Genomic DNA, 16,348 nt, shown 5'->3' with positions numbered 1-16,348 from the left:
ACCTGTTCATTTTAACATGTCATGTAAAAAGAAGAGAAAAATCATCCAAAATGTGAGCACAAGCTGTTTAGAAAATCCTTCCTTTAAAATGACCTTATGTCAAAGCTAAAAAGACCATATGTCAAAGCTTTGCTTGTCAGCTCTCTTAAAATCATTGCAAATGCAGAAAATTGCTCATTTTTTGAAATGGTAAGAATTTTGAAGATAATTGAGTCTATGTTTTGGGCCCCAAAATTCCACAAACAACTTTTCGTACAAAGTCAGTATGTGAAAAATTAGCCTCTAGAAACACAACAATCAAAACAAACTTTAAGGCCTAACAACTAGCTTTCGCTTTGCTATTGGAAAACAATTGACATGGCTATCGCTTAGCATTAAGCATTTCTCTTTTAATTATGCATAATTTTTTATTCTAGGTATTGGCTTTTCAAAAAAAGAGAGATCGAAAGTATCCATGAAACAATATCAGGATATTTTTTGGCGGAACAGTTCACTTTCAAACAGCAGACAAAAGGAGTCTTTGAACTGCAAAGCAAGCGAGTTCTACGCTTGCTGGCCAGTCACTCTAGCTATTTTTCTTTTTATCATGTTTTTGTACTTCATTTCTTGGCAAATAAGTCGCCGTTGCCGCCGTAACCCAGGGCGCCTTGGAAATTCTGTTGAGGACTGTTGCTAGTTTTGTCTGGCTAGACATTTATGTTGTATCAAAATCGACATTGATCACGTGTCATATGCATAAAGTCTGGTGGTGCAGTACAAATATAATAGCTGGTGCTTGAGATTCCTTGGCAAAAAACAAGCAGAAGTACCCTAAAAACTCTTTATACGTATTTTGATAAGAAACTATACAGCGGCCTTAGAATTTCAACTTCTTAATTTTTGGGGACTTTGGAACTCATAGTTCCTTACTTAGTTTTTGATTGAGAACAGCTTTGATAAAGGCCCTGAATTGTGTTTTAGGCGTAATCTTCTGAAGTTTTGCGAATTTAACCTTAAAAAGGAGCAAATTGGATCCTATTTACATTGTTTAAATGTAACTAATATTTGTTGTCATCATCGAATTCAACTATGTTCTTCGCATAACTTTCTAGCACCAAGAATGTTGTCTGATAAGCCACAATATTCTGAATTATGTCAGTGTGTGTCTCTCCCTCTACCTCTCTCCCCCTTTCCCCCTCTCCCCATTTTCCCCTCTTCCCTTGATCTCTAATCCCACGACGCTCTAGTCTATGTATAAATTAGTGTTGTGAATAAAGTTCTATTAGAAAAAACTAACATGCTAGCGAACATTAGATATTGCATGGTTGATCGAATTCTAATCCGCCCTTCGTCTATTCCATTCATTAATCAACTTGTAACTTTGCGAACTCATTCTAGAAGATTTTACCGTTTCTTTCTTCAGAATCTATGGATAACATTGCATAATATTGTATCAAAAGAAATAATTTCATTTTTAAAAATTTAACAGTGTAGAAATTATTCGACGTTTTCTCCAAGGGGATCAACTTGCACTTATATTATGTTATGGAGAGTGTCTCCTTTATTTCTCTTTTTTGATTCTGTGTTACAGTTTTTGAAACAAAAATTTTCAAAAGAAGATAAAAACAGACTTAATAAAGAGAGCTATTCCAACAATATTTCTTATTACACCAAACAGCGTAAATTATAGATTATACGTGACGTCAACAACACTAATAGCATCAACGCCACAAAAATGTAAAAGTAACTCATAAAACCCATTTTTTCGTTCAACGATTAAACTGAGTTTGCGATTTAAAGTTCACGTTGTGTTTTTGCAATTTTCGGCTTCCTAAAGTAACCAAAAGATATCAAGTTTTCAAATCCAATAAAACCTTTGACATTTGATTCAAGATTTGTCTCTCCAGATATCTTTAACCGAGTAATTTCATTTTACTTCTAAATAAGAATGTTTTCATGAAAGCCTGTAGGCAAAAAGGTTGAAAGAACAACCAAGCGAAGTAAAAAGTATAAGAAGCTCTCACTCGAAGCTAGTTGTGTCTTCCAATGAAATAAACCAAGTTTATAATATTACAACTTAACAAACCTTTTCTAATACCAAATCTTATTTTTGCAGAGAAAATAAGCATATGACTTTTAAGATTGAAATCAGTGAACCAAGTAGTTGATGACAGAAAGTATACTCGTATGTATTGGTTCAATATAACGAGTTTTATATTTTCCTTCCAATATTACATGAATAAACTTGCAGATGTTGCTTCAGTCAAGTTGAAAGACTTTCCTGATTTTGACTGGAAGAATTCTCAGAGCAGCATCGCGAATATCTTTGGCTCTCAGACAATAAATAACAGGATTCAGAGTGCTATTAAAGTACATTATCAAATCTGCCCACGGATCTGCTATGTAGACGAGCTCAAATGTATCCCCCATAATGCCTCGAAGTGTGTATATTATCATCAATGGTCCGTAACAAAAGATAGTGGTGACAACAACCATGACAACTGTGTTGGTCTTTTGTCGTTCACTCATTCGATAAGGAGACTGACTTTGATCGGAATCTGGAGTTCTTGTAGAGAAAAGGCGAGATCTACGGCTAAAAAATGACGAATTCTTCATGACCTCAGGGCTAACCGCCGATATGTTTCTTCTGCGGTGCAGTCTCAATTTGTGGCTGTTAACAACTTTAGAAATTTTTATGTAGCAGATCACAAAAATTACTATGTTTACAGCTAGAAAAGAGCAGGCAATTATGAAAAATTTCGAACCAGAAATAATGTTGAGAAATGGCAACAACGAGTACATGGCGAGAAGCAGCCATACTATTGCTAGAAGAATAAAATATTTTGTTGTGGAAATGTTCCTTTGATACCTAAATGGCATCATGATTGCATAATACCGGTCGATACTTATCAAACCAATTGTCACCACTGACACAATCACGGTCAGGTATGAGAAATAGGCACATACAATTCGAATGATGCATATTCCACTGCCGTATGCCTCTGTGATGCGCCTAATAGAGACAGTTGGAACAACGATAAAGCCAGTGAGAAAATCCGTCAAACACAGACTGCCAAGCAAGACGTTCGATGGTGTCCTCAAACGCTCATGTTTAAACAGTACGAACAGAACAAGAGCGTTTCCCAAAATCGACCCGATGGATGATATGCTCCCAATCACAGTTGTTGCTATGGCAGTGACTTGAATGCCTATCTCGTGGTTGGAGCTGTGAAGCGTCGAAAACAAACATTGTTGAATAGTTCCATTAGCCATCTTCTGAAGTAAAGGCGGATAATAATCAATTTCTTCCAATTTGGAGGAATGATTTAATCTTTGAAGCAATTTTTTCAAATCTCCAATGACCCACTGTTAATTCTCAGCAACCTACAAAACATTATCAAATTTATTCGTCCCTATTCTTCTCGCATTTATACTTCGTCACTTACTCATCTATACTTTGTCAGTTCGATTACTGCCCTCTTCTCTGGTTATCCTGCAGTAACGAAAGCCAAAAGAAACTCAAAAAGGTAAATAAAACGGTCATACATTTGGCATTCTCAGATTTTTCTTCATTATATCAAAATCTTTTAACCAAAGCTGAACCTACTACGATCTATATTCATTCTATTAAGCTTTTTTCACTTGAAGTATAGAAAATTTTTCGCATCTTTAATTCAACCTTTATAAAAAGCTATTTCCTAAAACATCCATTTAATTTTTTATTCGAAAAATACCTTCCTTTTTTCCTAACTTCAAAACTAGAAGATATGACATAGAATCTAATATATTTCAAGGTACAAAGATTTTGACGTAACGATTTGGTTGTATTCTATTTGTTGATTGCAGTATATGCAGTGATTATGAAGCAGAGAGTTTTAATCTCAAATGCTTTATTCTGCATGAGCTAAAGTAACTAATTTTGTTATCCTGCATAGCCTAATTACATAGTAACAAATGTAGCTTAACTCACGAGGCAATAATTTGTCCTGCAGCGAAGCAATATGAAACTTTATACTGAAGTTTATACAGAAATTGATTAGGGTTATTTTTGACAGATGGAATGTTCCCAGATCAATTTGTGGAGAAAGTGGCTGTTACCAATGTTTTTAACATTAAATGCGCGTGGTAGCTACATACCGTGAACCTGAAGGACTCTCTCCCGTGCGCCTGTGATGTGTTCTACCTCATCAAAGTGTGTGATCATGTTTTCTAATTAATATAACCCTTGCAGCAATTAGATTCCAATTGTTGATGCAATCAATTTTGAAAATTTTAAGCTGCAATAGAATTTACTTGAACGGCCAAACTTTTTGTTTACCCGTTGATTAGAATGCTAAATGAAAACTTAATTTGCAAAGACTCCGTCATGGTTTATTCACTTTTCCCATTACAAAAAACGTAAATGGCAGTCGTATGTTTGCATCTTGATCAAACCTGCAGGAGCAAGGAGAACGGCATTGAAGAAGCTTGTTGGGTGTTTACAGAGTAATCGTGGATCGTGGACCGCTGGATTACAGGAGCTTCAGACACTAAACATCCCTTGCCAGTTGCAGGTATTGAGTCATGATAAAAGAGGAGGATATACCCAAATACGCTGAGTCACGATTTTCATGCTGAAATGTGCAATGCTATTGGTCGGCCTGATACTGATTACATAAACCCGCCTCGTACTGATTCACAAAACAGCTTCCGTCATTCCGTCAATAGCAAGTTGTCAACAACAGATGCTGATATCACATGAATCTAGAGAATGGCCTATTTGCCATGACTCAATGCCTTTAACCATCCTGGTCATTTTGTACTACACGTTTGTTATAGGAACACTTGACTCCAGTTTCAGCCTGGAGTTTTTTATCTTTAGCATTGTTACAACCTCAAATGTTTCTAATTTCTTCTCTTTCTTTTAAATCGAATATTCTGTGGATAGTAGTGTCCGGACACAACATATGCTTGATAAGGTAATTAAAGTCCCTGTCCGAGTTTTTGCACTTGTACCTGCAGTTTTATATTCAGCAAAGGAAATAGATTTGATATGATGACGCAAGTTTGGTAAGTTTGTTATGGTAACTTAGCAAATTGCAATCAGCCCATTCCATGAAATAAGCCCAATAAACATGGAAAGGCTTATCGCTTTTCTGGTGTTCTATTGCAATTTTTTTATTTTAAAAATTTGCTGGTATTTTTTTTCTTGAGGTTTGTTGAATCTAACTCCGCCTTGTTTTTTATGTTGTTCTTATTATTGGCAAATATCAGCTTGATGTTTCTTATAAGGGTTGTTCTTATAAAAAACGTGTACACTCTTTTTTATAAGAACCAGTTAATTTAAGTTCAGGCTGATTGTTCTTATTTTTTTAGAAAATCTGAGGCTAGATTGTTCTTAACTTGTTCTTCAATTAATAGGGTGTAAGCAGTGTGATTGCTAGCTTTTTCGCTCTAGGGAAGTGTTCAGGTCTCATGTGCGTCATGTGTCCAAAAATCTCAACGAGGTACTTAGATCTGTTCGTCTACTCAATTCTGCAATTGTTGCAAATACTACAGTATTTCTTTGATTCTTTCAATAAAAACAATCTTCTCGCTGCTGCTTATTGTTCAGCAATTCCTAAAATTTTTAACTTAAACAGCTTTATTAAAATATCCTAAACGAGCCCTTGGCTGAGCAAAAATAATGGATATTTACATGCTATTCATAATATTAAAAAACCCAAAGTTAAAGATATTTGAAGAAGGCACTTATTAACTATAGTTGTATAGAAATGAAGCTAGGGGGTATGTACTGTTGAATGGTCCTGAGGGCTTTGACGAAATGTGTCGATGACAGCCTTTCCTTAAAGAACGAAATGAGCAAAAAATTATTCATTGATAAGAATAATAGTCAATACCAAAGCAACATGGCGACGAGAATCCAATGTAGTCAAACAGAATTTTAAAATGAATTTAATTCAATTAATACAAATATTTCGCCACTGCATACAGGGCTTCATATTCATAAGTATAGCTTTCGATAAAGAATTCTTTTGTTCTAAAATATAAACGGTCGAGGTTTTGAATACAACCCTAGAAACTTTAATAGCTGTGGCTAATTCATCAATCAGGCCATTTTAAATAGTTTCCTTAATTACTTACATCGTGATTCTTTTTATGTAAACAGGAGAACGGATTTCAAGCCAGTATTCTTAGATTCAAACAACAAACAAATATGCAACAAACAACTCCATAAAAAGAACAACCGTCACGTTAGGAGGGTGTCCCATATTTGAAGTTGCTTCTACAAGGCTTTTATCTAAAGGAATATTACTAGGATGTTACTGATAACCGTTGTTTGCGGTTACTTGGTATTGGGGGCACATCAATTGGAACTGTATTGAAGACATTTTACAAAGCGTATCTATGCGTCTGCACGCAGATATGAATGTATTAATATTAAAAAGTCATTTATCAGCAATGGCTATATTCACGATACCTAAGAAGATATTGAAGTTTTAGATTGTCATACAGTATGTTATAAAGAACAAGACGCGATTTACATCGGATTTTTAAAGTACTGATCTAAAATGTTTAGGGATGTCAAATACTAATCGTTCTATTGAACAGTCTTCTCGCTTTGTTTGGAAGAGCTCCCAGCACTGCTTCGTTAATATCCCTGGCTCGGAAGCAGTAGATAACCGGGTTTATGCTGCTGTTCAAGTATAAGATGAGATCAGCCCATGGATCTGCAATATATATTAGTTCAAAAGTATCCCCTTGGATTCCACGAAGCACGAAAATCATAGCAAGTGGACCGTAACAAATGACGGAAGTTGCTAGAATAATGGCAATGGTATTGGTTCTCTTTCGCTCCGAATTCCGATGGTTGCCCGATTCTCCACCCAATGTAGCTGCTGTTCCGTCTTGTTGTTGTAATTCGCTAGCACGATAACTGCTTGGTCTTGGATAAATCTTGCTCCGATGACGCTTCACTACTTTTGAAATCCTGGTATACAAAGCTGCGAACATGATGATGGTCACGCCCATTAGGCTGAAGGCTATTTTGAAGAAAGTTGTACCACTTAGGATCTGGAGAAATGGCAAAGAAGAGTGCACTGCAAGTATCAACCAAACTAAAGTAAGAAAAGCAAAATATTTTCTTGCAGTAACATTTCTTTCATAACTAAATGGCATCATGATTGCATAATACCGGTCGATGCTTATCAAACCAATTGTCACTACTGACACAATCACGGTCAGGTATGAGAAATAAGCACATACAATTCGTATGATGCATATTCCACTGCCGTATGCCTCTGTGATGCGCCGAACGGAGATTGTTGGAACAACGATAAAGCCAGTGAGAAAATCCGTCAAACACAGACTGCCAAGCAAGACGTTCGATGGTGTCCTCAAACGCTCATGTTTAAACAGCACGAACAGAACAAGAGCGTTTCCCAAAATCGACCCGATGGATGATATGCTCCCAATCACAGTTGTTGCTATGGCAGTGAATTTCACAGATGGATATCCACTCACATCACTAATAGTCAGAAACAGGCATTGTGTACCATTTTCTGTCATGTCTACAACGTCACTCGTACAACCTTGGATGTGAAGTTACCTTCTTCTTGAATCTAAAAATTCGTAGATAGAACAGGTTTAAGTTTGATCATGAAAACGTAAATTCTGTGAAGAAAGGCAGAGCAGATTTTGTGAAGAAATTAAAAGCAATTTTCAAATGTACACTGTTTTACAGCTGTTGACATATTTTTCCAACCGTCTGCTCACTTTGTAAGCTGAATTGGCAAACGGCTGTAGATTCTAATAAAGAGGCTACCTTGAATAATTGTCTTCATGAATTTCCTTCATAAAGGTTAAAAATTACATTTATAATTATTTAGCTAAACCTATTAATTCCAAGAACATTTCGAAAGCCGTTTAATCAAGATTCTCCGTAGCATTTGGCATTTGAGGAAATACTTGTAAAGCTTCAATTTAACTATCAGAGCCTATATTTCCTTTTCTAGCTGACAAAATACAAAATCGAATAACTATTACGCTAAAGGACTGAATAAAAAAAATTTCGCATTTGAAATACAAACTGCTCCTGCTTTATTTATTTACTTGCTAGGACGCAGAAGCATGCTAGATTCTTTCAATACATTTAAAACCTAGAAATCAAGGAAGTAACATATTTTATAATACAAATGATGTGATTCCGAACTATTGCTAGCAAAATCATGTTTGACTTCAAAAATTAATGTCAATTTGCTTGAACAAGAAGAAAATTTCTTATAAAGATAAGAAATTAAACATATTCGCTTGTGGTTTTACCAAACATCATAGTTATGAAACAGAAATCGAGAAAGCAGTTTTGAATACTTACCCTTACGTGCTTCGCAAACGATCAATTTCTGCGCTCTGCAACATTCATTTGGCTGCGTCGTATCTCCTTTCTAACACAACGATCGCGCTTCTTTCACTTGCAATACTTTAACAATTCTTCATTCTTTGTTATCTTAACTTCCCGTTTCGGCTAAAAGAAGAACATATGTTTTAAAGCAAAATAAATCAAACAATTACCGGTAAGCGGAAAAATTAATCATTTTCTTTGCAGATGGCCATTATATTCATAAAAAATTAACAATGCAGTATAAGGAATCAGCTTTGTGTATGCAAAATAAGGACGACATAGTATCTCAAAACTAGCTTTCTCCGTGTTGTTTGAAATGCCGAATAAGCTTCAAAGTTGCGCAGCATAAATCAGGATGGCATAAAAATTGGAACCATTTTGACACTTTAAGTCGGTATTCGCTCACCTTTTGGTCCTTTGGTCAAAGTGTTCAATAGTCTTGTCTTTTTGTGCAATCGTGCTATCTTATACAGTACGGAAAACCTATTTTCTCACAAATCTTCTTAATGCACAATGCTGATATATCAAAATGCTTCAATATGATTTTCTGAACAGACTGAGCTATAGAAATTGATGTATAGCAAATACAAGGTGGTATCGAAACAGAGCTTAAATGCTTAATTAGATTATGCGGAATTATTAGGATTGAAAGCTCGATTAGTGAAAATTTTACGGGATTAAAAGGATAAAACCTCGATAGTTGCAAATCTCGATTCAATGGGTACAGGAATACGAGGGAGAATATATCTAAAAACACTAAACCAGCGATCTATACCAGATACAAAGCCTTGTGTATGAATGTGTTACTGAAAAATAGATTTAACTTTACCAGCAGTGTTACTTGCAAAAATGTGACCATCATTATTATTTACTACAAAATACTACTACTATTTAAACTAAACCTGTTTAAAAACATTAGAGAACTTGGATCGTGATCTACGAGTAACAAAGCTATTTCCAGCCTCAAAGTAACTCATATTGAAATATCTTATAGTTGTCGTAACAACGGTTTTCACACCCTGCATCTGTAACTTAAAAACGCGAACGTGCTCAACGTGAAAACATACAAGCAATATGCTTCTTGAGTGAAATTGATATAAACACTTGAACCTGGGATTGCATCGTATCGAAGCTGAAACCTACTTACCTTGACGGTTGCGTACCAGTATGATTATCATTTACGTGGGTTATTTCCAACCTGTAGCGATTTGCTGGTGGCTCGATCCATTATTCATCAATAATACTAATCAGCAATTAGCAAACTTGTGAGATTTATAAAAGGGCAGCCAAAGCAAACATTTAACTCATCTCCTGTAAACAGGGGTTGTAAACATTTCGCAATCTAACTGGTACAGTTGTCAATACGCACTATAGGTTTGCTAATTGATAACTGAACCAATAGACCCTCTTTCTCTCAGAAATTCTCTCTTCCTCTTTCTGTGCGACACCAGAAGAAAAGAAAGACCTAAACCATGAGTTACTTGAATTCAAACTTCTTTTTTGAATATTTTTCATATCATTTTTCAAACAAATATTCAAGTAAAAATATTCACACAAAAGGATGAAAAGATCAAAAAATTCTTCTTTGAAAAACTCTCATTAGAATACATACAGAAACAACCGAAAAGCGTTGCTGTGGTTACTGTTAAAGAAGTATTGTTCTTACTGAATATTCCTTCCTACATGCTGCTTTGAATTTTTTTGCCAAGACAAGACAATGGTACATTTCAAACTTACAATTGTCACTCAAAATGCAACATGTAACAGTAGATTTATAAGAAAAAGCAAATCTTGAAAAACGTGTTGGTTTTCTATTTTATATCTGATTATATATCTTGTTTTGATGCGTATTTGCATGTATCGTTTTTTAGATAGGAAGACTTTTTTGTATTCTCTAATATGTTATTTCTGTATTGTAAAAAGCATAATTGACACCTGAATGCAACGTGAACTAACACGGAAGACTCTTTCCCAGGTTCAACTAAAGGCTGCATACTTTGCATTGTATGTGCATATCTATTCAGCTTTATAAAATTAAAAGTTATTTGACGTTGGCCTTTGTGACATCAAATTTTAGTTTGAGAAACATGTATTCTATGAAGAATAACAAATTTTAGGGGATCCTAAAAACATCAAAGAGAGAAGCAAAGCTGTATATAAATGTTTTTACTATTTTACTAGGACTACAAAACCTGAAAGAGTGTTACGAAGTGCTTCTATATGTGTGAAATCAGTAAAATATGTTAAAAATTGGCTGGGATATTGCTTCGTGGGGTCATGTTATTGCCATCAAATTACAAAAAATTTGGTATTGGTCTCAAATAAGGTCAAAGCAACAGTAATATTTTAATAAACTGTATATATCATTCAATTGATAACAGAATTAAGTTATTTAGCACCTCAAGTCGTATTTCATGGTATTTTTCAGGTTATTTAGTCAAAACTCGTGAATTCTTGAAATATATTTTTTACTACGCACGATTGTTAATACTTGTATTAAATAAATGCATCTCAAAGTAAATGCTTTCAAAAAATTGCTTGCTGTAAGACAAGCCTGAAATTTACTCTCCAAAGTGAAAAACAGTTCTCCAAAACGGTGAGTGAGATTTGACAAAAAAAACAAATCGGTATGCAAAATGACCGTCTCTATCAATAAAAATTTTCAAAATTCGAAAAAACAACATTTGAGAATAATGGACCAACGAAGTGTTCGTCTATGTAAATCCATTGAGTTCCTTATATTGCTGAACTTTTCCATCAAAGTCCTAATGTGGGAATACATACATGAGTGCTGGATATCGAATCAAATACTGAATATCAGCAGATTTCTCCACAGAATATAGATGTACATATATATGGTATGAAAATTGAAATTCAAAAAATATAATCTTACTAATCCTTAGGCTAATAAACTGCAAATTCGATCATATTTCTCTTTCAAATCCTTTAGTTGGTCATTTAGTTTTTCATTTGTTTCTTGCAAAGTTTCATCTGGGTATACAATCTAAAATAGATTAAGACAAATTTTGATTACAAGCAAGAATCGAATAAAAACAAAGAAACTCGTAATATGCAAGATTAATTATTAGAAATCGCACGTGAAAATTGGCTGGCTGGTGGCTTGGGAAAAGTATTTCTAGTTTTGGCTTCCGCATCGTTTTCTTTAAAAAATCAATAATCGGCATATTCGCATTTTGCATTGAAAAACGACTATTAAGCAATAAAAAGCAGTGACTTTGTTTACCTATTCCAAGCATTGACATTGTAAAGATTAAACAGAATGCTCTTATTATATATGAACTATTATGTGAGCTTTATCAGTGATTATAAGCCAGAAGGCTTATGAACATCAAAATTCCTTTTTAAAAGAAGCTACCCATACAAATATAAGGCTAAAAAACAATGGCAAAAAGAAGGAACCTCTTCTTCATACCAAAAGACGAACAGATGCTACATACATAAGAGACAATGTATACTGTATATTCACCTCGCAACTAATGGGATTATAGGCTTATGAATACCGACTCAAATGATTATTGAATGGATTTTAAGAAAGCGTGTGGCATAAAGAAGCTCGCGCCAATGTGACCATCGACCTAACAACATGGATTTTTTGGTAATCTAAGCCACTTTTTACTGAGAAAATTACTTCTTCAATTTTGGAGAAGACTAAAGAAATGATTTTTGAATGAAGCGGTGCAGAAAGGAGGCTTAACCAGCGATATACGTCCCGTAACTAATGAGTTTTTTCTAATTGCAACGTCGACTCTGCTTAATAACAGCGTCAAAAAACAATATAAGCGAAACTAGGTCAGTTTCCAAACACGAATGTTAGATCAATCCAACTATTGAGACAGGTGCAGCAGAAAACCGACATTTTGGTTTACTGTATTGACATGAACACACCCAGTTCATTCCAATTGTGATACAAACTCGAGTTTTAAGGCTGCTCTTCGAGGTTGCCCTGTTGGCAAGATTTTCACTAACAATTTGATGAATAACGAACAAGCGATCTTGTCACGAAGTGCGTTTGCTCGCGCCACCATAAAGAATTGAGGTTAGACCTCCCTAAAAGCTCTCAGCCTTTTTGAACCCTTTCGTTTGATGTCTAAATCTGATATAACGCTTTAATCAAACATCTGACAGAATCATAAGGACTATATTCCGACAAAATGAAAAGTAATTCTTAAAAATCTTTTCAGAAAACTGAAGCGTAACTTAAGCAAAAAGTTGAAACGATACTTACGGCATATCTTTTAAGAAAGTTTCCGACCGCCATTTTAGTCGATGAAATTATTTGCACGTCTCTGGCCTCTCCTTTCTCATGCTTTACAGTTTTAAACGTAGCTGGAAAAATACATAAAAAAGAAAGAAAATAAATGAATTACGCCAATATATATGTTGAAAAGGTAAGGGCTCTATTTCGATAATATATACGTGGTATAAGCAGTACTCTATCCATAGTTACAAGTTAGAAATTTTCTTCATTATGAAATCACATTCGTTACAAATGTTAACGTGACTATTACTCGGACAAGAATGTAAAAATAGGAGCATGAATTTAAGAGTGTAGGACGTAGAAAACCCCGAATAACAAAAAAGCAGCCATGTTGCTTCAGAACTGTAGAGCAATACAAACTGGCGGAACAAAGCAGAAATGGACTGAAACGCACAAAACGGAATGAAACAGAAGGGAATTGGCCGGCGAGCAGAAATACTATGAACAGAAAACACAAGAACTAGGTCACAATCAACATTGGATATTACAGACACCGCATGCCAGTAGTTGTCTGGCCGTTTCAGCATGGAGCTTAAAATCATTGACTTCTGCTACTTACTTATGACGACCTACTTAGATAAATAACCAGTGAATTTTGGAGTCTCCAGCAGGAACAGTCGAAATAAAAATGACCCCAGCAAGGCACGAAGAGTACCGCGAAAGACAGCGGCAAAAAAGTCAAGCGTATTAGAAAGTAAATGGAGACTGGAATTACACCTGCATATCCTATAGGAGCTTATGTGACGGAAATTTTAGGGATTTTGGAGAAATCAGCAGGCAAAATTGCTCAGATTTTAACTTTTTAAAGTCGGAGAGAACATAAGGGTTCAACAACGAACCATTCCAGATATTCTTCAGATGGAGCAGCAAATCTGTTTTCAGTAACATAAGATACAAGTTTTTCCTGCATAATATATTGCACAGGTCTCTCTTTGCGAAACTGGTTTCTAATCACCACAGTTTTCATTAACTATTTTTCATATTTACATATAAAATAATTGAACAGTCTCTCAAACCCATTACGTTTGCAATTACCTTCTCTACAATTATCCACTAACTTTATTTTCAGCTGCACTTAAACAGAACGAACTTGAAACAGAAGCCTACGTGAAATTCAAAATGTCTGGGCATCCTTTTAGGGTCCCGTTCACAAGGAAATGATTGTGTTTATTCCAATAGCGTTCTAAATTTTGGAACAATGCAAGCATTTAGCCAAATGAGCAATCGTTTCATTTTTCAGACCAGTTTACTTGCTCACACGGAGCGGATATGGTACCGTTCCACTTTTCGCATCATTCTAGCGAACGTTCCAATTTTCGGAACGGAACCGTATGACTAAAAGGGTTACCGCGTGAACACGACCCCTGAGCGTTCCACTTTTTGAAACGGAACGATATGGAAAGGTACGCAATCGTTCCCGTGTGAACAAAGCTCTTAGGATATCACTTGAAAGACCCTTTTCAGGCTGACATTTGGCCACGTCCCAGGGCTAAGTAATAATTGAAAAAGCTACTTAGGTGGAGGATTCCCATCTCTTTGCATAAAACTTGATAAAATAAAGTGTTCTTTACAATGACTTACTAATAATACATATAACATTGTTGTTTTCATTCTAGACGTATAATTCAAAGGGAAAAAATAAAAAACAATTTGAAATTCTTTCAGTCTAAAATATTTGTTTATAAACTTTATTTACTAGTTTGAAAAGTTGTTGCTTAAATCATGGGTTTGCATGTTGCCTTATGTTCTTATACAGAAATGTCTATGGAGGTAGAAAGAAGCATATATTTCTCCATTCTGTTGTTTTGGCCATACTGTCGAAAATGAAAAGCAGATGTCACTGTGCATATGCTCACCATTAATAAGCTTGTTACTGATTTCAATCACGGCCTCAATTTTCGAAGCATCCTTCTCCCACGTGGCATTTTGCACAATACATCTGTTTGCTTTCAAATAAAAACTCAAAACCTAAAGAGTATGCAGCAAATTAGAAACAGGGAAGTAACTGGGAGCTTAAGATAAATAAACTAAAGCACAACTGGCAATAAACATATATGCACTAACATGTCAAAATACAAAGTGTTCAAACATTTGTATTTTTCATTGTAAATTGTCATCAGAGTTAATTTTACGACAGGTTCTGTCTATTTAAACCATTTGCTTACGTCATTATAAAATTATTGATCATAAGCGACTCTAGAGACTTACCTCCTGGTTGGGAATATTGTCATCTAATGAAGGTTTTGATTTATAAATCTAGGGTAGGACATGTGGTTTTATAGCCCTATATTCCATTGGCTAAACGGGGATGTCTAAGGATTCAAAGAGAATCTCCCTCTTTGCTTGATTACATGTCAAAACAAAAGTACTTTTCCTTCTCCTCCAACTCTCCCACCCTCTTCATGTTCCCTACTTAAATATTCCATTCGTTTATCACTACTTCTTTTACATTTTCATGTACTTTATTGCTGAAATCAAACAAGCTTCTCGTACATCTAGGCATCTTACAAACTTAAGGCTTTTATGCTTTAAGATAAGGCTGTAAATCAGTTGATGGGGAGAAAATGGGCATTTCTTGTCGATTCCCTGCCACAAATCAAAAGCATTGGGATCATTCTCATAATTCTGGCTAGTACATTCTTCCTTTATAACGTTTAAGGTAGGTTGAGCCACTGATACTGGTGTATCACCGACCCAGCTCCGCTCGCAGTGATGTGGAAACATAGCAATTGGACTTGGATACTGATGTCTAAGGCCCTTTCTCTGCTTCAGAAAGGCTTTGTTCTACAATTTGTATTTGAAAATGGAATTCAATCGTAATCAACATTACTGTCTTCCTGAACTTAATCAACAAGTACACAGGGCTAAACAGTTAATTCAACAAACTAAAAATTCCAAAAAGGCTGGAAATCAAGTGCTTTGTCAATCACTCCTCTAATCAAAATTAAGTGGCAAAGGCGACAATACCTTTTCCCTATCGTCTGAACTGTCTCCCGCACTGCTTAAATCACCATAAAGTGCCCACACATTGGCATTATTTGTGATCTGAAAAACGAATCTGCAGATAAATCATACGTTTCCCACACTAACCTTTCCAAGCTAAGTAAGTCCATACTTTCCTTGGTTTGTTTACATTACATTAATATCATAGAATTATTCTTCTGTAGTATAAAAATAATATTGAATTGAATTGAACTGAAACTGAATTGAATGAAACACCGCATGACCATGCACTAAGGTACACTTACTACGATTTCCTTGTTTAGACTTACAAAACTCAAGCATCGGCTCAAAAAGTTGTTATTATTAGCAACAATCTGAAATGCTGTGGGGATGAGAACATGCTCACTTCAAATTAAAAACAAAAATCTTTCAAGCAATTACGAAACTAGCTAAATATCATAGACAGCAGTCCTTACATTCAAATTTAGCGTAAAAAGGAAAAAGGTGAATACCTCAGAAGTGATTCTTCCAAAAAGTTCCTTCAATTTACCAGTTAAAGAAGAAGCTAAAAATCAAACATTTTAGTAAATTTTCGTCCAAAAGGTTCTAAAAGGATTTTTGGATGTAAGATTATATCACACTCAAAGAGTTAGATAGAATGTTTCACATCACAACATAGACGATATTTTAAGAGACTGACAAGAAAGAAAAATATAAAAAATAAATTTAAAAAAGCAGCTGAAATTTGGCAAATTTGCTATGGTTTT

At 35.0% G+C, this 16,348-nt stretch overlaps 3 protein-coding genes across 4 annotated transcripts in view; all 3 read right to left on the bottom strand.

Moving 5' to 3' along the window:
* Window positions 1–1,648: 1,648 nt before the first annotated feature.
* On the bottom strand, window positions 1,649–4,522 carry LOC135691459 (beta-2 adrenergic receptor). Its single transcript, XM_065209325.2, has 2 exons — window positions 4,117–4,522; window positions 1,649–3,363 (listed from the first exon to the last, which is right to left on the bottom strand). Exon 2 carries the CDS (start codon window positions 3,250–3,252, stop codon window positions 2,239–2,241), a length of 1,014 nt encoding a protein of 337 aa, XP_065065397.2. The 5' UTR covers window positions 3,253–3,363; window positions 4,117–4,522; the 3' UTR covers window positions 1,649–2,238.
* A 1,040-nt stretch (window positions 4,523–5,562) lies between these two features.
* LOC135691468 (beta-2 adrenergic receptor) lies at window positions 5,563–10,604 on the bottom strand. Its single transcript, XM_065209332.2, has 3 exons — window positions 8,766–10,604; window positions 8,333–8,482; window positions 5,563–7,580 (listed from the first exon to the last, which is right to left on the bottom strand). The coding sequence occupies exon 3, from the start codon at window positions 7,525–7,527 to the stop codon at window positions 6,544–6,546; it is 984 nt and encodes a 327-aa protein (XP_065065404.1). The 5' UTR covers window positions 7,528–7,580; window positions 8,333–8,482; window positions 8,766–10,604; the 3' UTR covers window positions 5,563–6,543.
* Window positions 10,605–11,000: 396 nt separating this feature from the next.
* Window positions 11,001–16,348, bottom strand: part of LOC135691341 (tetratricopeptide repeat protein 27) — a 36,750-nt gene continuing 31,402 nt past the window's right edge. For both annotated transcript variants that reach the window (XM_065209184.2, XM_089110459.1), the window contains 5 exons: window positions 16,094–16,146; window positions 15,606–15,683; window positions 14,495–14,606; window positions 12,606–12,706; window positions 11,001–11,363 (listed from right to left, as the gene is read on the bottom strand). In XM_065209184.2, coding sequence (XP_065065256.2) covers window positions 11,259–11,363; window positions 12,606–12,706; window positions 14,495–14,606; window positions 15,606–15,683; window positions 16,094–16,146 — 449 coding nt within the window. In that variant the 3' untranslated portion in view covers window positions 11,001–11,258. The remainder of the gene's footprint in view (window positions 11,364–12,605; window positions 12,707–14,494; window positions 14,607–15,605; window positions 15,684–16,093; window positions 16,147–16,348) is intronic.

Source organism: Rhopilema esculentum, chromosome 10, assembly GCF_057945365.1.
Source record: "Rhopilema esculentum isolate cy_ngs chromosome 10, ASM5794536v1, whole genome shotgun sequence".
Classification (NCBI taxonomy): Eukaryota; Metazoa; Cnidaria; class Scyphozoa; order Rhizostomeae; family Rhizostomatidae; genus Rhopilema; species Rhopilema esculentum.
This window is presented reverse-complemented; position numbering and strand designations above follow the sequence as displayed.